The sequence below is a fragment of the Pelodiscus sinensis genome, chromosome 10, assembly GCF_052426305.1.
Source record: "Pelodiscus sinensis isolate ZL-2025 chromosome 10, ASM5242630v1, whole genome shotgun sequence".
NCBI classification, from domain to species: domain Eukaryota; kingdom Metazoa; phylum Chordata; order Testudines; family Trionychidae; genus Pelodiscus; species Pelodiscus sinensis.
This window is the reverse complement of record NC_143061.1, coordinates 3,782,918-3,807,067: the sequence shown is the minus strand read 5'-3', so window position 1 is coordinate 3,807,067 and position 24,150 is coordinate 3,782,918. Positions and strand designations below refer to the sequence as shown.

The window sequence follows — 24,150 nt, the reverse complement described above, 5'->3', positions numbered from 1 at the left end:
TTTTTGGTCTATTTGGCAAGAAGTTTTTACCTCCCATGACTAATGAACATTCTGGATAAAGTGCACAACTGTTAAAGATTCACTAACACCCTTTGAACTAGAGTTCACTGTCCTAATTTATTATAAAGAAGCAAAAATGAACAAACAAAACTCATTTTTTAACAATACTTCCTGAAAAGGGATCACCTTCAAGCAGAGAAGCTCTGTGGAGTTGAGAGGCTATTTCAGACATCTACACTGAAAGGCACTAGTTCTCAGCAGGGTTGAAGGATCAAAATCAGACCTTTCATGGGATTGTGATATTGAAGGGAAATATAACCAGGGAAATCGTTCCTGACTAGTGCTGGTCAAAAATGTATTTTATTCTCTCCGTAATATAAAGGAACATGGTTGTTTTTTTTGTTGTTGTTCCTATTAAAGTTTTTGTGGGATAATGGGGGAGGTTCATCAAAACACCCAGAACCAATTTTTGGTGGTGTTTTTTGTTGTATAAAACAAAAAAAATCATTTTCCAGCATTTGGGTTTTTTTTTTGTCAATAACATTTTTGAGAAACAAATTATTTCATTGTCTATATAGTGAGAAATGTATATATTTATGTAATAATTTTCTGGGGAAGGGCAAATTGATGAAAAGTCTTTAAACATCTGTCCTTCTGGTAGAGAACAAGAAAGTCAACTTGCATCACCCATTAGTAATGTCTGAGAAGGTTGTTTCAAACTTGGATTCCAGTAGTCTCTCACTTCACAGATGAAAATATCCAACTTAGGCAGTGACCTTTATTGGGCTGATAGGAGGCAGCAGGGAAAATCCTGGAGGACCTGTCTATGTTTTCACAACAGGGGAACAAGCAAAGCTAATGACAGAACATACCCTATCTAGTGATTCCTGGTCTGTTTGAGAGGCTGCCAATAGGAATTGACTTATTCATGTTGCACAACTGAATTTCTCAACTTCTGGTTGCAGTTGGCAGCTTAAGAGGTTCCTTGCTGGAAACGGACTTTCACCCTCGGGTAGTGACACGGTGTACGCATGGGTCATATTTGCAATGGGAAAATTGACACACCTGATTTGAACATGTAGGGATCAAACTTGTAAATTTGGCTTCCTCTTTTTTTTTTTTAAGAGTCATCCGTGCTGAAGCCAAACGATCCGTGATGTTTTTCTGAGCTCTTACCTCTCTCAGATTTGGAGTATAGCATCTCAGTAGAATGAGGATGATGGAGATGTTATCCCTGAACACAGTTGTAAGAACTCCTCCCTCCGACTGATGTCAAGCTCAGAATTGCTTCTTTTCCAAGAAAGACTTGGTGTGTTTAGACAGTTCTGGGAGGGCGCTGTAGTACCTTGCTGAAAACAAGCAGGTCACAAGATTCATTGTCTCAGTTGTAGGACTTTTCCAGTCTCTGTAAATTAAATTTGCATCACCAGAGAGACCGATATGTTGTTCTTCAGCACAGTAGCCTTTTCAGCCACATTTAAATAGGTGTAGGGTATAGGCAAAGCCATGTGTGGGTTATAGCCTGTCCTGATATTTGCTGCTAGACTAACAATGCTAAGATATGGAACTGAAATAAAATCCTAGATGAAAGCAGCAATTAACAAACAAGTCGCCCTGACTTTACCATACTGTATTCCGTAAACAGGTTCATTCTTGCATCCAGGCGGTTCATGAAACTTAGTACAGACCAGGAAATGTTACCTCAGCATTTTTTTAAATTCCGTAATGACCCTCGTACCTAAGTACACACCCTACACTTAGCTGCTTCTAAGTACTTCCCCGGTTCATTACAGCACGTCCCTGTTTCTTGAGGCATCTCCATATTGCTCTCGTGTTCTTACGACAGCTTGCTGGAAAACTGCGCGGAGGCTCGCCAGCTCTTAACACACGGAGCCCGAGAGGTCTCATTTCTGAGCCTGCATTAAAAATGCTTGCAGCTCTAGTATTCAAATCCGTGAGCCAACAGCGGGAGCCTTTCATATGAATGGCAAAACTTTCTTTGAGCAGGATTTGACTCTGCAGAAGCCATACTAAAGAGAAAACATGTCTAGCTCCTCCAGATTAGCTCTCCTCGTCTCTCTGCTTCTCCAGAGCAGGGCCGTTGCCTCTGGCAACTTCTCTGGTCCAGTGTCCAGTTCAGTTTTAAATAGTTCAAGCCAGCGGGACTTCTATCACTTCCCCAGGGAGACCATTCTAATACCACTGGCGCCTTTATGATTAGGAAATGTTTCTATTTAATTATTGTAGCATAATTCCCTCTTTCCTTCATACTTGAAGCCCATCCAAAGGTCTGCTAGGCTGTCTAATTACTGGGTACATCCATCCCCTCTAGTAATACCTGCTCGTTTCAGTCTGATGGAAATTGTTTGGAGTTTGGGGGCATCTATTTTCATTTCATTCAGTAGGATGTTTGTTTGTCCAGACCCACTGGGTCCCAGGAGAGGAAAAATAAAACCCATGGGAGAGCTGGAGAGCCAAACAGCTGGCTGTTATTTTACGTTTCGTTATTGAGTGACGTTCTTTTACCTTTCTCTCTTAAGAGCACGTGCAGTGTTGTGCAGACATTGTAATGCTGATTCGAAACGCCACAAGACACATGTGTCTTCTCTTCCGCAGGGTGGGTATCCCGTGCCCGCCACGGCCTCAAACACTCCCTTGTTCCGACCTGAGGATGAGCTGGAACATCTGACCAAGAAGATGCTGTACGACATGGAGAATCCCCCCTCGGATGACTACTTCGGTAAGTGCCGTGTCACTTGGGCTAACTCTCCCCGGGGCCTTTTGATCTCTGTACCACCCTCCGCAGTGGGGAGAATTGGCAGCCCCCCTGCTAATGCAATGGCAGTCATGATGTTGGAGTCTCTTGATATGTTTGGGGTAATTTTTCAGAGCGATCCCTCTAATTTCAACATCCATCTGGTGCTCACTCACTGACCAGTATCTAAGTTCAGTGTTTCATTGCCTGGGTCTTTCTGACACCATCAGTCTACAACCTTCGGAGCTATAGGGCCAAATTCAGCCTGAATGTAAATTGGTGCAAAATCATAGGGCCTGCTTCTTTTTCCACTTACATGGGTGTAAAGCAGTGGTTCTTAAACTGTTGGTCGGGACCCAGAATGGGTCTTGATGACCCCATGTTAATGGGTCTCCAGGGCTAGCTTAGTCCCAGGGCCTGGGGCTGAAGCCGACACCCAAGGGTTTCCGCTCTGGGGGCAGGTCTCAGGTTACATGGCTGAAGCTTTGGGGCTTTGGCCCCACTCAGTGGGGTAGCAGGGTGCATGCTCCTGGCCCCGTGCAGTAATGTGCGTTGTCAGAAAGGATTCACAGGGGCAATGGGCTTTGAGAGCCGCTGGTGTAAAGCAAGAGCAATTCCATTTGTGTCAGTCAGTTTTACACCGATCTAAGGGCATGTCTACACCACGGAGAAGATCAATCCTCTAGAGATCGATCTTCTAGCGTTCGATTTAGCAGGTCTAATGTCGACCTCCCCCCCTCCCCCAAAATCAAACGCTGAAGGCATCCCCCACCGGTGCCCTGCACTCATTCTGCGAGGAGTAAGAGACGCCGATCAGAGCGTGTGCTCCCTTCAGCCTCCCGCAGTGTAGAAGCAGCGGCAGCTCAGCTTAAGATAAGCCGAATCCAGCTTCCATTTTGTGAAGCTGGACAGCGTACCTTAAGCCAGCCTGCCTGGTCTAGTGTCGACCAGGCCTAAGTGAAGCGAAACTCCGGCCCAGTGGACTTCAGTGGAAATACTCCAGGGTTGATCATGACCTCTAATAAGGATGTCATCTTGCTTGTCTGAAAGAGATGGGCCACTAGGTCCCTTTGTAAAGGTATTTCATTGTGGTATCTCGTGTCTCTGTGTAAAATACAAGTTAGGGTGAGCGTTGAATTGTGTGGTGAAGCCAAGCACCTCCCTCATTCTTCGGGGTCTCCACTTTCTGCTCTTCCGTTTCTCATAAGCGTGGCTGAGAGATCCATCGGGGAGAGACAATGGTTATGAGACGGAACTTTGAGCTTTGCTCGGGATTTAAATTTGTGAAGCTGAAATATTTATGTCGTGCTGGCTAAGGCTGCATCACCAGGTGACTTGACTTCTTTCAGAGGGTGGGTTTTGACAGAGAGAGCTCGGTCGCGCACAGGGGTGGGATATAAAGCCCTTCTGCTTTGTGGTTTGGAAACAATGATCATTTGCCACCCAGTGGCTGATGAGCTTGCATGAAAGCAGTAAGTTACCTCACTCTAGCACCCAGGAGAGGTCCCCAAATCACTAACGCAGTCAACTATCGCCAGCTGCGTTGTCCTCAGCAGTAGGGGCAAAGACTGATTGGCTGTGGCAAAAACTAGGAGACCCGCAGCTGACATACTTACATCTGGGCACCTAACAATCCCCTGATGGCATGTAATTCTTAGGGACTGACTCACGCATCTCAAGCGAGGTCTCCGGTCTCAGTTTTCTTTTAAACATCATTAACCAGCCAGAGGAAGATGATTAACATGTGCCTGGTCGTTTTCCTAAATTCCTCCTCAGTTCTGCTCAGCCTCTTGTGTGCTCCATACAGCATTTTGGGGGAAGTATCCATGGGTCATCTACAAAGAACAGGGCAGGTAGTGGAGAAATCCAGCCTGGAATACAGCCATAAAAGAACGTAAGAGCAGCCAGACTGAGTCAGACCAAAGGTCCATCCAGCCCAGTGTCCTGTCTGCCGACAGTGACCAATGCCAAGTGCCCCAGAGGGAGGGAACACAACAGGTAATCATTACATGATCCCTCTCTGATCATCCATTTCCAGACAAACAGAGGCTAGAGACACCATTCCTACCCATCCTGGCTAATAGCCATTGATGGACCTAACCTCTGTGAATTTATCTAGCTCTTTTTTGAACCCTGTTAAAGTCCTGGTCTTCACAACATCCTCTGGCAGGGAGTTCCACAGGTTGACTGTGCACTGCATGAAGAAAAACTTCCATTTGTTTGTTTTAAACCTGCCACCTATTCATTTCATTTGGTGACCTCTAGTTCTTATGTTATGGGAACAAGTAAATGACTTTTCCTTATTTACTTTTTCCACCCATCATGATTTTATAGACCTTTATCCTATCCCCACCTTAGTCTTCTCTTTTCTAAGCTGACAAGTTCCCAGTCTTTTTAATCTCTCTTCATATGGCACCCCTTCCAAATTCCTAATCATTTTTGTTGCCATACGAGGTGATAAAACCAGATACCCACACAAGTCACTTAAAAAAGTCACTTAAAATATTCCAAACTTGCCTCGCGGTTGAATTGAGGATTTTTTTTTCATGTATAAAAAGGCATTTTGACTTCACAGTGAAGGAAGGGAGTGCTCTCTCTCTCTCTCTCTGTTGCTGTATTCATTCTGTGGATATGGAAAGCCACTCTCCAGGGCTAATAGTCTAGCACCTTTCACCAGCATTAAACCTGTTTGGAAAAATTTAAGGACTAGGGAGCTGTCCTATGGACTTTGCATGGTTAACAGCCTGAATCAATCTCTCTACCTTTGAAGCTGTCGTGCATTTATTTAGCATAGTACCAGGGACTGTACAAACTGACGATTCACGCCGCACATTGATCAAATAATCAGGGAGAAAAAAAAAGGACAAGTGGGCAGAGACATTGACTCTGATCTGCTTTAAATATCTTCTGCCTGAGGTCTAAATGCCATGGTAATTGTAGCATCCCAGATAGCTGTCAGCTAATCACTTTATTAGTTTGAATTTAGAAAACTGGATCTTGGCATATTAAAAGTTGGTTAAGAGCAGAGAGGTTTTGAACTGAAGAATCCAATTAACCTTGGCGGAAAGCTTCAAGGCGTTCTATTAAGTCATGAAAATGATTTGTCCAAATAATTACATTTGAACTGGCATGTGAAAGAAAGGTCATTTTACGTGGTCCGTCAGCACTCCGGGTCTTCTCTTTAGGAGCTCTCCTCCTGCTAGTCGGTTTCGCTTTTCACTTCTCGGGCTTCCATCAGGTTGTTTATTTTCTGGATGCTGTGTCGTAAGTGAAGTGGGGCTCAGCAAAGTTCTGTCTGTTCCTAGCTCCGGAAGTCTCGGCTAGACCCCCTACAAGGCTAGCAGATGAGTTCAGAGACAGGGCAGCTTGCAGTTCCATCAGCTCTCTTTTCACCAGAGCACACCCTTGCAGCTCTGCTTGATGGAAATTACTGTAGACGATTTCACACACAAGGGACTCGCTCTAGCCAAGAAACATTTTAAAAGAAATCACCCAAGCATATACAATTGAAGGCAAGGGATCGTTCATGTGCAAGGAGGAAGACACTGCTGCCGTGTAATCAAGGTAGGGCCCATTAAGGCCTTGCCAGTTAAGAGCTTGCCACAAGCAGCGGGCTAATCAGGGCTAGGGTTGCCAGATGGTTTAACAAAAAATAAACACCCCTCTTTGCCCCCCCCAAAAAAAATTGGGAAAAAATTCTGTTGAGAAAAAAAAGGGCGGGGGGAGACCAAAGTTGTTAAGCAATAAAAAAAAAAAGGCACTGCGCCTTTAAATGGCCCCGTGCTCCTCACTCCCCCACCAGATGCGGCAGGGCAAAATTGTCCCCGCCGGCCTTCCGTCTGAGGGAAACAGGAAATATCGAACATTTCACATGTCCGTTATTTTCTGGTTTTTTTACCCGATTGGGGACCCAATTAATGGGAAGTCTGGGCGAAAACTGGACACCTGGCAACCCTAATCAGGGTACCTGCAGCCAATTAAGGCCTGCCGGGGCCAGTTTAAGTGGCTGCCTCAGGAAGGGCAGGGGAGAGGGCCAAGGACTGAGAGGGAAGAGGTGCACTGAGGGAGCTGAGGACTGGGAGTGTGGTAGAGAGTGCTGTGGAGAAGCAGGAGGGGCTGTTCTGGGAGGGATCGTTTGGGAAAGTGGCCCAGGAAAGGCTGCAAGATGGAGTGAAGGAAAAGCCACCAGTTCCTCAGGGTCGCTGGACTGGAACCTGGGGGAGTGGGGAGGCCCAGGTTCCCCCCAACCCTCCCCACACCACTTCAGAGTCTGCCCCTGAGAGGGGAGACCAGGACTATGAAGGGTTTCACTCCAAACTATGGACCAGCTTCTGAGAAGATGGCTCAGTAGGCCCTGAGCTTTGCCTCTAATAAAGGGCCAGAGACCGGGTGGAGGGTCACGGTGAGCCTCTGAGACCAGACTAACCACCAAGAAGCGCAGGACCCTCAGGCCACAGCTAGAACTTTGCCACGATAGAGAGAGGCGGTGACCGGGCAGCTCCTCAGGATAAGGCATCTCGGCAGCGGGCTGCGGATGGAGTTTGCCGTGCATCTCAGCCATCCGGCGTGCATGCACAAGATGGCTGTTTGCTCGGTGCTGTGCGGGCCAAAATGCCTTTCCTCGTGGTTCATTCCACGTTATGGCAGCGGGGTGCGTACAGGGCTCTTGATTCCCCAGGGAGAGCTTTGGGAAGATTTTTCTTCTGTGCTTCTGAGGACCTGGTTCTGCTCTCAGCAGTGACAGCCCACAGGCTCGGGGAAATTCCTTCGGATTTGCTCCATGGCGAATGAAAGGAAAGACACCTCCACTGGCATGCCGATAACCACACTGGGACTTCAGCTCCTCGTGCTGTTTATTCCTCCTCCTGGCCGGCCTCACCCTGGGATTCGGCAATATAAATGACTATATTGTTATGGCAACTAGCAAGGCTTGTCTCTTGGTAACCGGGGAACACGGCGCTTGCTACACACGCAGGCCACTGGTTGGCTTCTGCCACAGCTCGCGAATGCAAGAAAGGGCGCAGCTTTGGCATTGTGAGTTTTCCTGAGGGGCGACCATTTGCTAAACAAACCAGGCTGGGGCAGACGAACAAGAGAGCCGACAGTCTCCGTGGGCCCCTGGGCAAGCTGGAGGCCTTGCTCCACACCCACAGAAGGGGCGGGGCCTGGGGCAGCAGGGGGCGGGGCCTTGAGCAGCCAGCCCTCAGCACCACCTAGAGCATGCCTACGCTCACCCCTGAGCTGCCCAGAGTGCGCAGAGCTTCAGCAGTGATCTAAAAGGTCCGTACTGTGGCTAGGAGCCCCAGACACCTTTGAATCGCCCCCAGGCAACCATCCCCTTGTACGTCCATCCCCCATTGGAGGGCCTGCAACCAATTGATCAGAAACAGAACTACTACCTGAAGTCCCAACCCCAGAATTTTGATTGTGGACGGTAAAATGCTTTGGAACAGCAGGACGTTTTTGGTTTTAGCTCCCTGGTGAAGTTTGAATCTCTGGCAGTCAGCAAAGTCATATTTTCCCGTCTAAATGCAGCTGGTTTGATAATAAACACACTTAAAAGAGAGCGAGTGCAGAGCACCAGGCTATGATTTGGACAGAGAAACTCTGCTGGCTGCCCCAGACGGTAACACGGGTCATTGAACAGCACCGTTTTTTGTCTTGACTCGGAATAAAGAAAGACTGTAATTTCCTAGTGTCTGCTAAGAAGCATGAAACGCTATGATGAAAAATCAGCGCATGTGTCCTTTTGTGGGGCAGCAACCCACGGTGACCTCCTTACCCGGTATTCAAAGATCAACCGTATTCATTTAACAACTTCCCACGTGGGCAAGGTGATTGATTATTTATTTAAGCAGCAATGCCACAAATGTGCTAGCTGCTATGAAAATGCATCGCAGGACATAGTCTCTTCACTGAAGAGGCTGCAAGCTATGAAGAGAACGGTGCGGCTCTCCAAACCCTTTTACAGAGGAGAGATAGAAGGAGAGAGAGAGATCAGGGCAGTGGTCACTAACCGGGAGATCGGGATCGACTGGTAGATCTGCGACCCTCTGGCAGGTGATCCTGACCAGTTTGGCCAGGAAGCTATCAAGTGCCAGCACTTCAGCTGCCCCTCTTCCCACTGCTGCGCATCTCCGGCCCTTTGCCTTGGAGCAGTTCCCCCATGAGCCTCCAGCTTGCTGTGCAGGGCAGGGGAGGGAGAGGAGGGTGCTGATGTCAAGGTGCCCCCTTCTCCCATCCTGTATCCTGTCTCCATAGAGCAGAGAGGGGCACCACAGGACTTGGGATAGAGCAAGCTTGCTGGCTGCTTTTGGGAGTGGTGCAAGGGCAGGGCATGGGTGAGCCTGCCTTAGCCCCCTGCACCACCACGTAGGAGCCACCTGAGGTAAGCAGGGCCCAGCTGGAGTCCACAACTTAAACCCCTGCCCCAGTCATTAACTGCCTCCTGTACCTGAAGCCCCTGCCCAAGCCCTGAGCTCCTCTGCATCCAAACACCCTCCCAGAACCCGCTCCGACACCCCAATTGCCTGCCCCAAGCTCAGCTCAGAGCCCTTCACACTCTAAACCCCTTAACCCAAGACCAGACTCTGCACCCCAACCTGCTGCCCCAGCCTGGTGAAAGTGAGTGAGGATGGGGGAGGCAGGGAGGAGGGAGTGAGCAGGGGCGGGGCCTCAGAGAGGGGCGGGGCAAGGAGCACAAAGGAGGTGGGGCCAGGATATTTGGGTTTGAAGTAGATCTTGGGTTGCACTTAAATTCAAAAAATGATCTTGTGCTTAAAAAGGTTGGAGACCCCTGGATTAAGGGATTTGTCCAAGGTCACACAGGAAGTCTGTGGCAGAATTGAAACCTGAACGAAGAAACTTCCAGAGCCCTGTGTGCCATTAATCACCATTTTTCTCATTTGAAGACAAAATCAACAACATTTTGTTTCCTCTGGTGTAGTTTAGTACAACTTTACTTAAGATCTATCAGCATTGAAATCAGAACCATATGGGGAGAACAGGGGGAGTTAATAACATGGCTGTGAAAACAAGACAGGGAAAAAAGCCACTCCAGGATCAAATTTAGTAATCTTAAGTGATATTAGTGTATCACTTTCAGCTATCGCACTGCAGAATTTAGATAATACGCAGCTATTATGAAAATTGATAATTCACCGTAGTAATCTGTTACTTTCCAGTCTAACAACCAGCATCCGATTACAGGGTGGTGTGGATTGTTTCTTCTGTTTTTCATTGTTAGCATTTGTCCTCTTTGAAAATTTGTATTGGTGTTTTTGTCTTTAGCCTGTGGTTTTCTCGGGGTGTTTTGAATGTCACGTTGTTTAGTCGGGGACGGCTCTTTTATCGGAGAGTGAAATATACCAAAGAAACATTATAAACAGAACTTTCTCATGTATTGAGTGTTCTCCCCTGGCGTTTTTCAGTCGGAAATGTACAGAAAGGGTGGTTGTTTTTTTTTAAGGAATCATTTTGACTCAGATTGTGAGAGATGACTCATAACCCACTTTCTCATCTGAGAGGTGTAAAAGAAAAATTCCAACTCTGCCGTTGGCGTCAGCATAATCGATACGGCGTGCTTGTCAGAGGCACAGAGAGGAAGAGGCGCGTCAGAAGAACGAAAAGATTCAGAAGTGGCACAGAACTCTTTCATTTCTTCCTGAATTTGCCAGTGCCCCACAGTGGCTTGTCATGTCGTCCACAGAGCACACCAGCCTCCAGTCAGAGTGTCAGAAGATCGTAAGAACGACCATACTGGGTCAGACCAAAGATCCATCCAGTCCAGTCTCCTGTCTGCCAACAGTGGCCAATGCCAGGTGTCCCAGAGGGAGTGAACAGACCAGGGAATGATCAAGTGATCGCTTTTCTCCACCCTCTGACAAACAGAGGCTGGGGACACCATTCCTTATCCATCCTGGCTAATAGCCATTAATGGACCTAACCTCCATGAATGTATCTAGTTCTCTTTTAAACCCTGTTAAAGTCCTAGCCTTCACAACCTCCTCAGGCAAGGAGTTCCACAGGTTGACTATGCGCTGTGTGAAGAAGAACTTTCTTTTATTTGTTTTAAACCTGCTGCCCATTAGTTTCATTTGGTGGCCCCTAGTTCTTATATTACGGGAACAAGTAAATAACTTTTCTTTATTCACTTTCTCCACACCACTCATGATTTTATAGACCTCTGTCCTATCTCCCCTCCCCCCCTTAATCTCCTCTTTTCCAAGATGAAAAGTCCCAGTCTCTTTAATCTCTCCTCAAATGGGACCCATTCCAAACCTCTAATCATTTTAGTTGTCCTTCTCTGAACCTTTTCTAATGTCAGTATATCTTTTTTGAGATGAGGAGACCACATCTGCATGCAGTATTCCAGATGTGGGTGTACCATGGATTTATATAAGGGCTATAAGCTATTCTCCATCTTATTCTCTATCCCTTTTTTAATGACTCCTAACATCCTGTTTGCTTTTTTGACCGCCGCTGCACGGTGTCCTTGGCTAAGACGCAAGGTCGGGATGCCGGGACATGAATGGTCCGAATGGGTATTCAAATCACAAACCTCCACTTCAACAGATCTGTAGATACCGAAATGCTGCCCATCAGTCAGGGACGCAACCTCATCTGGACTTACAAAACAAGCCGTAGGCTTGGAACCATCTTGTCTTTGGGAGAGCATTCTGTTCACGGCTTGGAGGGCAGATGGCAAACCTGAGGTCCTGTGATCCACCCGGTTGAACCTTTCTGGACCAGAACTCTCTGATCTGGAAATATCCATCGTCCAGCATGATTTGAGTGAGATGGATGGCCACTTTTCATGGGCGTGGCCAAGTCTCCCGCGGCTCCCATGAGGTTTGTTTACAGCCCCAGTCCTGGCTCTCAGTGTTCTGTGCTGTGATTTAGCTCTGATTGACCCCTCAATGTCTTCTCAGAGCCCAGAGAGCTGTGGAAGGTTTGGCAATGCTGCTAGACAATATTGACCTCCTGTTGCCCGGAAAATTCTCTCGTTCGGGATTGGTCAGGTCCCGAGGGTGCTAGACTAGAGAGGTTCAACCTGTAGTAATAAGACTCTGGTGGCCAAGAATTGAAACTGTAAAATCAAGTCTAATTCATTATAGACAGGCCTTAATTTATGAATGAAGTTTCTTGTATTAGATCTTTTGGGGTTTTTTTGGTCCCTCCTAAGCCTGGGGCGAATATAAAAGCTATAGCCAGGAATTACCACTTTCTTTACAGAGTTCCACAAGTCTTGGAGGAGGAGGCTTCACCAAGGGTCATAGAATCATAGAATCATAGGACTGGAAGGGACCTCGAGAGGTCATCGAGTCCAGCCCCCCGCCCTCAAGGCAGGACCAAGCTCCGTCTACACCATCCCTGACAGATGTCTATCTAACCTGTTCTTAAATATCTCCAGAGAGGGAGATTCCACCACCTCCCTTGGCAATTTATTCCAATATTTGACCACCCTGACAGTTAGGAATTTTTTCCTAATGTCCAATCTAAACCTCCCCTGCTGCACTTTAAGCCCATTACTCCTTGTCCTGTCCTCAGAAACCAAGAGGAACAAATTTTCTCCTTCCTCCTTGTGACACCCTTTTAGATATTTGAAAACCGCTCTCATGTCCCCCCTTAATCTTCTTTTTTCCAAACTAAACAAGCCCAGTTCATGCAGCCTGGCTTCATAGGTCATGTTCTCTAAACCTTTAATCATTCTTGTCGCTCTTCTCTGTACCCTTTCCAATTTCTCCACATCTTTCTTGTGGTCAAGAAGGAAATTCCACCCACCCCAAGAACAACATTGCGCGATTAGCTCCATTGCACAATTAGCTTCTAGGCATTCTGGGAAGGAAGGAAGGGAACCGTTCCACTCAACACAGCATTGCACATTAATCTACAGGAGAGATGATAGATAAATGTATGCGGCATTTGCAGCATCAAATACTGGCCATAGCTAACAGGCTACTGAACTTGGTGGACGAATGGTCTCAAATACTGTTCCCTTCTCACTTAATCCATTTTCCTTTCTGGAGCCTATCATAGCTTTCGCATCTCCTTACAATTCTTATTCCCCATCGGAATACATCTGTGTGCTTTTTCTTATGAATCCGGCCTTGTGTTCCATTCGTCCAGGAAACCGCAACACCCTATTGTGACACCATTTCCTCCACAAATGCCGGTTCCTGGCAATAGCCTTACAAGTTCCTCGCTCGCTCTTGTGGCAAATGCATGTTCCGATTGTGATGACACATGAGTGAACAGAGTCAATGATTTGTAGCTGTTTATGGGGAGGGGGCAGTTTCTGAGGACCAGAGAGAGTTTCGGGGTGGGGGACGGTGCATGGTTTGCATTATATTTTTGGTTTTAAAAATCTGCTATTTGCCGGAGTGTCCGTATTTACTCCTCCTCTGAATGCCCTGCCTGGGTCATTCATTCTAGCTGCTCCTCCGCACTGTCATGTGAGGAATGAGCCTGCCTCCTTCACTCGGCCTTTATCACACACTCATGAATGAGTGGGAGAGAGGGAGCTACATTTCTGATGAGCCTCCTATTTCTGAACGTGGTGATAGGGTTACCAGGTGTCCAGTTTTCGCCTGAACTTTCCATTATTCGGATAACCCCCGTCCAGTTTAAAAAAAAATCTGCTTTCCTTAGAACGGAAGCCCGGTGGGGACAATTTTCCCCTGCTGTGTCTGGCGGGGTGGGGGAATGAGGAGCACGGGGCCATCTAAAGGCTCGCGCCCCCTCCTTTTTTTTTTGCTCAACAAGTTTGGTCTCCCCTCCTCCTCCCCCCTCCCCCCCGAGTCACACATCCATCCCCGTTCTGTGGGCGTTGGGTTGGCGTTTCTTCTCCTGGCAAGAGCTAGTGAGACTCCAAATAGTATTTTGTTAACAGAGGGGGCGGTGCCCCCCGTTGGGGGGGGTGGGGAGCTCGTAGTGTGAGAGATACAGGAAAGAGGACTTAGTTTGAGCAGGCCGACCTTCACGTGAGTTATAGCGGCTGCATCAGAACCCAGCTTGCAAAGAGATTTCCTTCCTCCCTGTACTCTGTCCCAACAGTGGAGATGGGCTAGCAGTCCCTTGCAAATCCTCGCTAGATCTGAAACATCTTCAGTAGCACTGACTCTCGGAGTTTGGGGGGGGGGGAGGAGCGGAGAGGTGAATGAAGTCACAACAACTTGGAAGCAAACTGAGGGCAAAGTTTGGCGCGTTTGAAAATCCCATCCCATGTCTTTACAGTTACAGACTGCAAACCCCTGGGCTTGATCAAAACATCAGCTGCCAAGTGCGACATGCGTCTGTAATTCCCCAGTGACTGCTCATTCAGTAACACCCCTGCTGTCACTGAACCGGTCATAACCTCTTCCTCTAGGCGCATTTGCTTTCTAAATATAGGCTTGGTGTTTTGTTTTTGGGTGGTTTTTTTTTTTACGTGCAGAAATATTGTCTAGTGTTTTTGCATAGGATAAAATAAAAAGGAAGATTAAATATAAGATGCACTGTCTGACTGCTACATAATAATAGCGCTTATTTGGAGGGGCAGAGCCGATCATCATGGGATGGAAGTAACATAGGACGCGAATTTGCCATTCTGTTCAGTGCAAGCAGAGTTTGGCCGTTTTATGTTAATGGCCAGTTGCTAGTCCGGGATAGGTCTGGCATGGTCTGACATGACCTGTAAATTCTCAGGCCTTGTCTACCCAAAAAAAAGCTGTGCCAGTTTTACTTGCTATGTGATTTCAAACTGATTTAGTTCAACTGCTGCCCATGGCCATGCATGGAGCTGAGGGTGCCGACGTACCCCCTGCCTGGAAGTGGCGTCCATTCAGAGTTGATAGCTTTGGTTCTGTGGCTTTGAGCACCCCGCTATAAAAAATTGTTCCCAGGCTGCTGAGCCCGTGTGGATCTTCTCTGAGTGTAATCCAGGCTTCGGTGAAATTGATGTTGAACTGGTTTTACTTGGGATCACTCTCCACACAGGTTTGTCCTGGATTAAAAAGTGATTTACATTGAATCCGTGCGCTTCCTTGCATGTCTGTAAGGACTGAGCCAGTTTCTAATATCATAACGTTCCTGCCTCAGGGAATGCTCCCTCAGAGTGGCATTTTTGTCCCCCTGTAGTGGGTAGGCCCCAAATGGAGCCTTATGGATCTGCAGCTGCCTCTCAACTGATGGGCCTCAAGCTGGAGAGGCGTTTGTGCTTTGAGATCCAGAAGCTAGGGTTGCCAGATAGTTTAACAAAAAATATCGAACATCTCTCCCCTCCAAAAAAAAAAAAATGGGAAAAATTCTATTGAGAAAAAAAAGAGGGGGGGGGGCGACCAAAGTTGTTGAGCAAAAAAAAGAGGGGGAGCGCTGCACCTATAAATAGCCCCGCGCTCCTCACTCCTGCACCCCCGCCAGATGCAGCAGGGGAAAATTGTCCCCGCCGGGCTTCCGTCCAAGGGAAACAGGAAATACCGGACATTTCACATGTCCGGTATTTATTTATTTATTTATTTTTTACCGGACGGGGGACCTGAATAACGGCATCCGGGCGAAAAGCAGACACCTGGCAACCCTGCCAGAGGCTCTAGGTCTAAACTCCACAGGCAGCTCAAACAGAGGCGTGGTGCTGATGTTGACACCCCTGAACTGGATGGGCGAGTACCCTCCCTCCAGCATGCGGGTGGTGCAAGTCGGAGAGCTGAAGGCTGCCTCGGCCTGTGCCGTCCCTGGTCTGTGGATGAACAGAGGGCTTCCTTCTCCAGAGCCGTCCAGCCAAACTGTTTTCCCAAGCTGGGCATTTGGCTTTTAACAGAGAAATGGCGTTTGTAGAGCTGGTTTGACCAGAGTCATTGGACACGGGCAATGCCTTATTTGGGGGGAGACTGTAGGAAGGTAAGTGGATCATCAGGCTGCCAGTAGATTGTAGCAGCTAAGAAAAAGAGGGACCCCCCCCCGGGGACTGGGAGGGGGACATAAAATAGGGTAAGAAGTCGGTCGGGCATGGGCAGTGCATGCTGAGCTGGGATTGGTTCCTACGAAATGGCCGAGCCCGTCCACAAGCGGGTCATGCAAAGTACAGTAAATACACCGCGATGGGGAAACGAAGAGCTTGGCCGTGTCACTCTGGCGGGGCGGAGCACCATACTGCCACGTAGCATGGCTTTGCTGGGTGCCAAAAAAGGGAACCTGAGCGACAAAACTGAGGACAACCAGCGTTCCTGGGGAGCCAAGAGGAAAAAGTTTCGGGGGAGCTCAATTGGTACTTTGTAGGATGTCAATTAATCTCCAGCTCCCAATGTTTCCCTCTCACTCTACCTTGCAGGCCCTACTTCCACTTAGGCAGGGCAGGCTGTCAGGGGCAGGGAGAGAGAAGGAATGAACGTGCCGAAGGTTTATCCGCTTTTGCATCCTTGCTTTTTGCGCAAGCCCTAGGAATACAACAGCGTTCCCTTTAGGATAGGAGAGGATCAGAGACCGACAGGCAGCCCTGTACAGACGTCAGTGGTTCAAGACTTTTATGGTCACAGCACACAGGCGCAGAGGGGGAAATGATCCTTCGGGATATGTGAGATAAATCCCTCAAGCCCTGGATAATTGCAAATATCTTGAAGAATAAGTCACTGGTGAGGCCACATCTGGAGTACTGCGTCCAATTCTGGGGCCCCCATTACAGAAAAGATATGGGTGCATTGGAGAAAGTCCAGTGGAGGGCAACAAAAATTACTAAGGGGTGGGAGCACCCCCTTTATGGAGATTCTCATAAATCTCATGATTTATGAGAAGAAGCTGAGGGATTTGGGCTTGTTTAGTCTGCAGAAGAGAAGAGTGAGGGGGGATTTGAGAGCAGCCTCCAACTTCCTGAAGGGAGGTTCCAAAGAGGATGGAGAGAGGCTGTTCTCAGGGGTGGCAGAACAAGGAGCAATGGACTCAAGTTGCGGTGGGGGAGGTCTAGGTTGGATATTAGGAAAAACTATTTCTCTGGGGCAGGGGAGCACTGGGATGAGTTTCCTAGGGAGGAGGTGGACTCTCCATCCCTAAAGGTGTTTAAGTCCTGCCTTGACCAAGCCCTGGCTGGGCTGATTGAGTTGGGGTTGGTCCTGCTTTGGGCAGGGGGTTGAACTCGATGACTCCTGAAATCTCTTCCTGCTTGAGGATTCTAGGATCTCACAGGCCGATGACTTGAAGCACAACCCAGCAGGGTCACGCACAAACTGTGCGCCGCATCCCCAGCTGGTGCATGTGAGGGAGTGTCTCCCCATTGATTTGGATGACACTGCACCCATTTCCATCGCTTGAGGTGAAGATCTGCCCCAGTATATATAGAATGAGCACACTGGAGGGGCTAGAGACCTTTGGCTGCTCACTTGCACTCTCGGGGGTGGGGAGAAGGTGGGCAGCGAGGAACTGCTGCAAGGCGAGACGTCTGACAGGTTTTCTTTCGGCATATTCCGACTGATTTTGCTCCTCTTTCGGCCAGCAGCATCCCCTGCTAGCCCTCCGCCCTTCCCCATAGCTGTTCCTTGTGTAGGCGTTTGCCACATCTTAGCTAGAGAAGTATCTTTCCAAAACACGGTCAGCATTTGTGTTTATTTCATACCATCTGCGCCTTGTAGTGGGAAACAAAGGGTTTGGTTTTCCTTGTAAGTGGTGCTGGAGTGCTGAAACCCAGAGACAGGAGCCGCAGGCTCGGAGCATGCGTGGTGGCGTTTGGATGCAGATGTGAAACGAACTCGAAAGTTGCTGCAGCTCTCTGTTCTAGAAACTGGATTGTGGACTTCCCAGGCCCTGACTTGCGTGCTGTGTTTGAGTGCTCTTGGTCCATGCCAGGGCCGAAAACGGAAGGCTTGTGGAAAGGAAAAACCATTTACAAATAGAAAAATGTGACCAAACTGTTCTGAATCTCACAACCCATTTGGTGCATGTGAGTCACTGTTTTATTTAATCCAAATTGAGCCTTACGGGGCTTCCCTTTTCTGTTTTGGATACAAGCTGCAACAAGCCATAACTTTTCACTCGGACAAAATTCTGCCATCCAGCTAGTTGATTTTACAGTATGACTAATAGCTTCCCGGCACCAGCCTATGTGACTTGTCAACACACACACACACACACACAAAAGATGCACCACTTTTAGTGAAAGTGAAAATTTGAATTGAGTTCAGTTAAGGTGGTACACACCATCCTGGGGAAAACTCGGATCAGTTTAGGAATGGCTTAGGTCAGTTTAAACATGTCGGCCTGTGGCACCTGCGAGATTAACAAAATATATATGTAGTATCATGAGCTTTCATGGGCCACGAAAATTCATGATACTAGAGTTTCAAAGGGTATGTCTACACTACCACCCTAGTTCGAACTAGGGTGGTAATATAGGCAACTGGAGTTGTAAATGAAGCCCGAGATTTGATTTCCCGGGCTTCATTTGCATATTGCCGGGCGCCGCCATTTTTAAATGTCCGCTAGTTCGGACTCCGTGCCCGCGGCTACACGCGGCACGGACTAGGTAGTTCGGATTAGGCTTCCTATTCCGAACTACCGTTACTCCTCGTGGAGCCTAATCCGAACTACCTAGTCCGTGCCGCGTATAGCTGCGCGGCACGGAGTCCACAGTAGCGGACATTTAAAAATGGCGGTGCCCGGCAATATGCAAATGAAGCCCGGGAAATTCAAATCCCGGGCTTCATTTGCAACTCCGGTTGCCTACATTACCACCCTAGTTCGAACTAGGGTGGTAGTGTAGACATACCCTAAGGTACTACAAGATGACTCGTTTTTAGATCGGTTTAGTTTAAGATAATTAGCAATAGCTTTAAGCCAGCCCAAACTGACTGTGTCCACACACACACACACACACTCAGAATCATAGAATCATAGAAGAGATTCAGAAGGTCATCAAGTCCAGCCTTCTACCCAAGGCAGGACCAATCCCAACTAAATCAACCCAGCCAGAGCTTTGTCAAGCCAAGACTTAAAGACCTTTAGGGATGGAGATTCCACCCCCTCCCTAGGGAACCCAGCCCAGCGCTTCCCCACCCGGCTAGGGAAATAGTATTTCCTAATCTCCAACCTAGACCTCCCCCACTGCCACTTGAGACCATTGCTCCTTGTTCTGCCACCTGCCCCCACTGAGAGCAGCCTCTCTCCATCCTCTTTGGAACCCCCCTTCAGGGAGTTGCAGGCTGCTCTCAAATCCCCCCTCACTCTTCTCTTCTGCAGACTAAACAAACCCAAATCCCTCGGCCTCTCCTCATAGGTCATGTGCTCCAGCACCCGAATCATTTTTGTTGCCCTCCGCTGGACCCTCTCCAGTGCGTCCACATCCTTTCTATAGTGGGGGGCCCAGAACTGGACACAACACTCCAGATGTGGCCTCCCCAGAGCCGAATAAAGGAGAATAAACTTAAGTCTTAATTACAACTACACAAGTTTATAACTGGTGCAGTTTTCTCACTTCAGCTTTGTCTGCGCTACAGAGTTTATCTCCTCGTCACTGAGCTGCTAGAGTCTAGCTTTTCCAGAGAGTTGGTCTCTGAGCTGAGACCAAGCATTGGAAGTTTTGACCCCAAAGCTGAACTTTTTCAGCAAGCAAGCAGCATGTGACGACAGACGGATGATAGTAGCTGTGCCTTTTGCTGTTAGGTTTCATCGGTGTCCCCCATGTCCTCTGCATAGACTGGATGTGCTACAGGGAGATCATTTTAAAAATGCTTTGGCCAATTATTGCTACCCATTTTCCCGTCTCCCTCCGCCAATAAGAGCCTGTTCCCTTCACACGATCAATCTAACTCTCAGAGGTGACTCACAATTATAATTACAGTAGAGTCTCGATTATCTGATCTATACAGGACCAGAGGGTGGTCGGATAGCAGAAATGTCGGCTACTATGGACTACTAATAAAAAACATGGGTATAAATATGTATAAACTCAATTTATTACTCATTCGAATGAAAAAATAAACATCAAACGAAAGTACGACTGCACTCGTGCGTGGTGGGGGTGTGCAGCGCTGATTGTGATTGGCTGTTGTACATGCTGCATTCTTATTCGTCACGTTGGCGGGCGGCACATGACGGTGGGCGGCAGGTCGGATAAAACAGAATGTCAGATAAGCAAAGGTCGTAAAATCGAGAGTCTTCTGTAATACAATTTTTAATGCCATCAAATAACTACCTTCAAGAAACTCTCGCCCCGTAATGCTGGTGTGGTGTTAAGGGATGGGCCTTGCCGAAGCTAAACCAAGCGGTGTGTGTCCCTTTCCAAAGGCTATAGCCTCCTCTTTTTCAATTGGATAAAGCTCTCGTGTCTTGCACCAGTGGAGAGTCAGAACCTCAGGCCTGGATGGGAAAGAAGGAAACATCTGTCTGGTGTAAAGAGAAGCCGGGCAGCTGTTAGGAGCGGCTCAGAGGTTTGGGGAGACAAACGTTAGGCTGAAGGGAAACGGGTTTGTGTCAGAGGGCAGGTCGGGGGGGTCAAAGCTGCATGATGGAGTCAGTTTACTTTGCGGGCAGTGGGGGTGCAGAAATGCCTCGGCACCTGGCACTGCTGTGTGGATTCCTTTCCAAAGGAATCCGGTGTCCCCCTGAAACTCAGGGGGGCTTGCACGTCTAACACCCTTACACTCCTTCGACAGTCCCTGGCCTGAAAGCGTTTGGGGGCCTGACCGCCCAGCAGCAAGTCTTTTTGCTCCCTTATTTTCTGCCTCGGCGACATTTCTCCTTCTGGTCCCCCCCAGGCAGGTGGACAGGCAGGAGTAACGGGCAGAGAAAAAAATTGCTGATTCAGCAATTCGCGTCTCCGACCCGTGGCCGGCCTCTTCCATCTCTCCAGTGACTGGAGGCTGCAGCGAACCTGGCTTCCCGCCACCTGCCTGCCCGGCTGTCTAGCCAGGGGGAGGCACCTGTGGAGACTCAGCAGTGGTCCAGTGAGCTGCGTGAACGCTGACGGGCCTTGCCTGGAGGAGATGAACTGATTGGTTTGGGGAGGAAGGGGAAGAGTTTTGCAACAGAGAAACCCTCGCCATTCATGAATCCTGGGAGCCGTGGCCCCTGGTCTCTGCGGCAAGCTCTGTGTGGCTTGCAAACTCACCACAGGGGCCGGGAGCTGCTGGGAGCTCCTCATGGTTCCTGGCTCCTGCTACTCCATCCAGGCCAGGTCAGGAGACCCACCCGAATATGTGCCCGAATAGGCAAAGTCGGAGCTAGTGATGCCGCGAATCAGAGGGTTTCCTGTAAGCTCTGTTTGTTCTGGTGTTATGGTCTCTCGCTCACGGATGCTGGCGCGTGTCTAGGCTCCTCGGTGCTCGGGCAATGCAGATAATACTGGGAGTGCCTTGCCTCAGGTGGCTTTGGGATGAACGGTTGAAATCAGTCCGTTCCCCACCGTGGGCTGGAAAGCTGGTCCCTCGACAGGGGCGGCCCTGGACTAGCAGCCAGCGACTGGCGCCCTAGGCGAACCAGGCAATCGGCGCCCCCACCTTCAAACCCCTCAATGCTATTGCACCACCATTTGGCGCCCCATTTAACTTGGCGACCACCTAGTTCCCCTCTATGGACGGACCAGCCCTGCTCGTGGACAGTCTGAGGTGTTCGTTGTCATCTGCCCAGCAGCGCGGTTCTCAGCCTGGTATCCCCAAAGGTGCTCGGGTTTCTGTCTGAATCTGGGACTCTTGTGTCTTCGGCCTCGGCGCACCTGGACACTGGTACCTTTATCACAGCTGGGATGTGGACGGTCTGGCCAGGGCGGGTCGGACCAGGAGCCATGCCGCGTGGTCAGACCAGGGCTTGGTCATTGGAGTAGGAGTTGGGAGCTGGTGGAACAGTCAAGAGTCAGAACCAAGTCAGGTCGAAGGACAGAGCCAGAGTCGGGACTTACAGCTGGAGACCAGGAGCTGGCCCAAGGGCCAGAGTCAGCATCCGGTGGGATCTGTAGGTCTGATATGGCCAAGTTGCACAGACAGCTTCCTGCCTAACCAGTGCACTAATGGCAGGTCTTCCATGGTGGCCTGGTGGTGGAGGGGAAATATTTGTCACTCTGCGCCCTGCAGACTGGGGTTATTACCCTCCTAGGGGGGGTGGGAGACCTGCAAATCGTTAGGCACCGAGGAGGGGGCCTCAGAGTTTTGCGCTACATTGTGACTCCCGCTCGCAGTGGGGATGGGTGTCGCATCAAGGGGGAACCAAAGAGTATGGGGAGGGGCTGTTCTCGCTGGGGACAGAATGAGGAGCAATGGGCTCAAGTCGCAGTGGGGGAGGTCTAGGTTGGATATTAGGGAAAACTGTTTCCCTAGGCGGGTGGTGAAGCACTGGGACAGGTTCCCTAGGGAGGGGTGGAATCTCCATCCCTAGAGGTGTTTAAATCCTGGCTTGACAAAGCCCTGGCTGGGATGGTTGAGTTGGGCTGGTCCTGCTTTGGGCAGGGGGCTGAACTCGATGGCTCTTGAGGTCTCTTCCAGCCCTGGGATTCTAGGATTCTGTCCCTTAGAACCACCCACTACTGCCTACCAGGAAGTAGAAGCTCCTTGCTGTGTCAGAGCGCTGAGCCAGCGCCTTTCGCGTACAGCTGTGCCTGGCATCGGATGGGAAAGCCAGAGCCCCGAGCCGCTGCCTGCTCAGCAGCTGGGACTTCCGCTGCTACACCAGCACCAGAGACGTATTTTTGTGGCTCCCCGAAAGAGGATCCTGAGGTCGTGTGCAGAATTTCAGAGAAGGTCCCCCGCAGACAAGGGAAATGCCCAGAAATCCACCCCCTCCTCCAAAGGGGTGGGGGAGGAGAGAGATTTCCATCACACACGTTTCAACCAAGCTTTTTAGCCAGACACTTGTTTCTCTGTTGTTTGTTCTTTCTGTTTCAAGAGTCGGTTTTGAAATTAGATTTCTGAAAATGTAAGTGCAAAGGGCCATGGCTCAGTGGCTTGGTACCTGGGGTCCGGAGTGGTGCAGAGAAATTTACAGGGTGGCTCAAACATAAAATCCATCTACTCCACTATCCTTTTCCTGGCAGCGCCTAGCACCAGCTGCTTCATTGTAAGGTGCAAGAAACTCCCTGGTAGCAGTGATAGGATAATTTGCTCCTGAGAAGGTTTCCTTCTGAGTAAAGTCAGATTTTTTCTTTCGGCTGAAACTTTTGTCCGGGACGGGGCGATGCAGGTTCGCTTATACTGTGACATTTCCCAAATAATTTTTGCTGAATTGGTTTTTGTTTTGGTTTTTTGTTGTTGTTGTTGTTTTTGGTGGAGGAACCAAAACAAAAATCTCCCAGAAGTTGGTACATTTCATGCCCGTGTTTTCGAAACGAAACATTTTGATTATAGGAGCCAAAATCATGTTTTTTATTATTCGATTCCCTTTGATCTACTTTTTTTTTTTTCAAAGGCACCATCATTTTTCAAAGCTGCTCCACATCAAAACCAAGTGTTTTGTTCAGCCCCAAGCAATTTTTGGTTTGCCAAAAATTACAAACTGTTGACTTGGAGTTGGCTCTCGGCAGCCAAAAAAATCCATTCTCCTCGCCGCTCTGTTCCTCTTCCCCGTCAGCAGTTGCCGTAAGCCCTAAGTAGCAGCCGTTTCTTCTGAGCAATCATTTCTGCCGAAAATAGTCGTTTTTTCACTGAAACTTTGAAGCAGTTTTTCTCTCCTTTTTTTTTCAAACTGGGAAAGGAAGATGGGGAAGAAGAAAGCAAGAAGTGTTTTTTTCCCCCGCCCCTACTTCCTCTCACTTCTCTTCCCCACCCTTCTCTGTTTCAGGTGGGGGTGGGGAATTTTTTTCAAAGTGGGCTTTTTTCCAACCTATTTTGAACGAAAACAAAAAAAAATCCAGCATCGTCCAGTGCAAAACTAAGAATTGCATGGAGAGAAACATCAAAGAAAATAAATCTTTCCTGGTTCATATTTTTCATCAGCCGTATTTGCCTCTTTCCAATCTGCCAGTGTATAGATCCCGTCTAAAATTTCCATTTATATTTGATCACCTGGTCGGTCACCTGTTTCAATTCAGGTTAGATCCCTAATGACTGGGGAGTTAAGGTTGGCCTCCATCCCTCTCATCCTTTTTGGGGGTAGTCCTCCCTTGCCAGAGATAAAGCATCCTTGGCCAAGCACTGTAAGGAAGCTTTCTCTGCTGTTTCCCATGCGGTGGCTGCTCTGTGGATGGAGTGCTTTGATCTATCTGTGTCAGTTAGGAGCCGTTCATCAGCATTAAAGGAAATCAAGTACGTCTTGTTCCGTCCTCTGAATGTCCGTGATCGGTCAGCAGAGGAGGTTTCCTGAGTTATTTTTTTTTCCATCTCAAGATGTTACGCTGAGACTCTAATCCAACCACTTTGCAAATGGCAAAACATCTGCCCCGAAGTGAGACGAGAATAAAAACCAGAGCAGGCTGCAATAAGTGAGTCTTAAGCCACGTACTGTAGAGC

The 24,150-nt window shown here is 48.6% G+C and overlaps 1 protein-coding gene across 6 annotated transcripts in view; it reads left to right on the top strand.

The window, feature by feature from the left end:
* LPP (LIM domain containing preferred translocation partner in lipoma) overlaps positions 1 to 24,150 on the top strand; it is a 558,558-nt gene that overhangs the window by 444,720 nt on the left and 89,688 nt on the right. For all 6 annotated transcript variants that reach the window (XM_075938236.2, XM_075938238.2, XM_075938235.2 and 3 more), the window contains one exon: positions 2,617 to 2,740. In XM_075938236.2, coding sequence (XP_075794351.2) covers positions 2,617 to 2,740 — 124 coding nt within the window. The remainder of the gene's footprint in view (positions 1 to 2,616; positions 2,741 to 24,150) is intronic.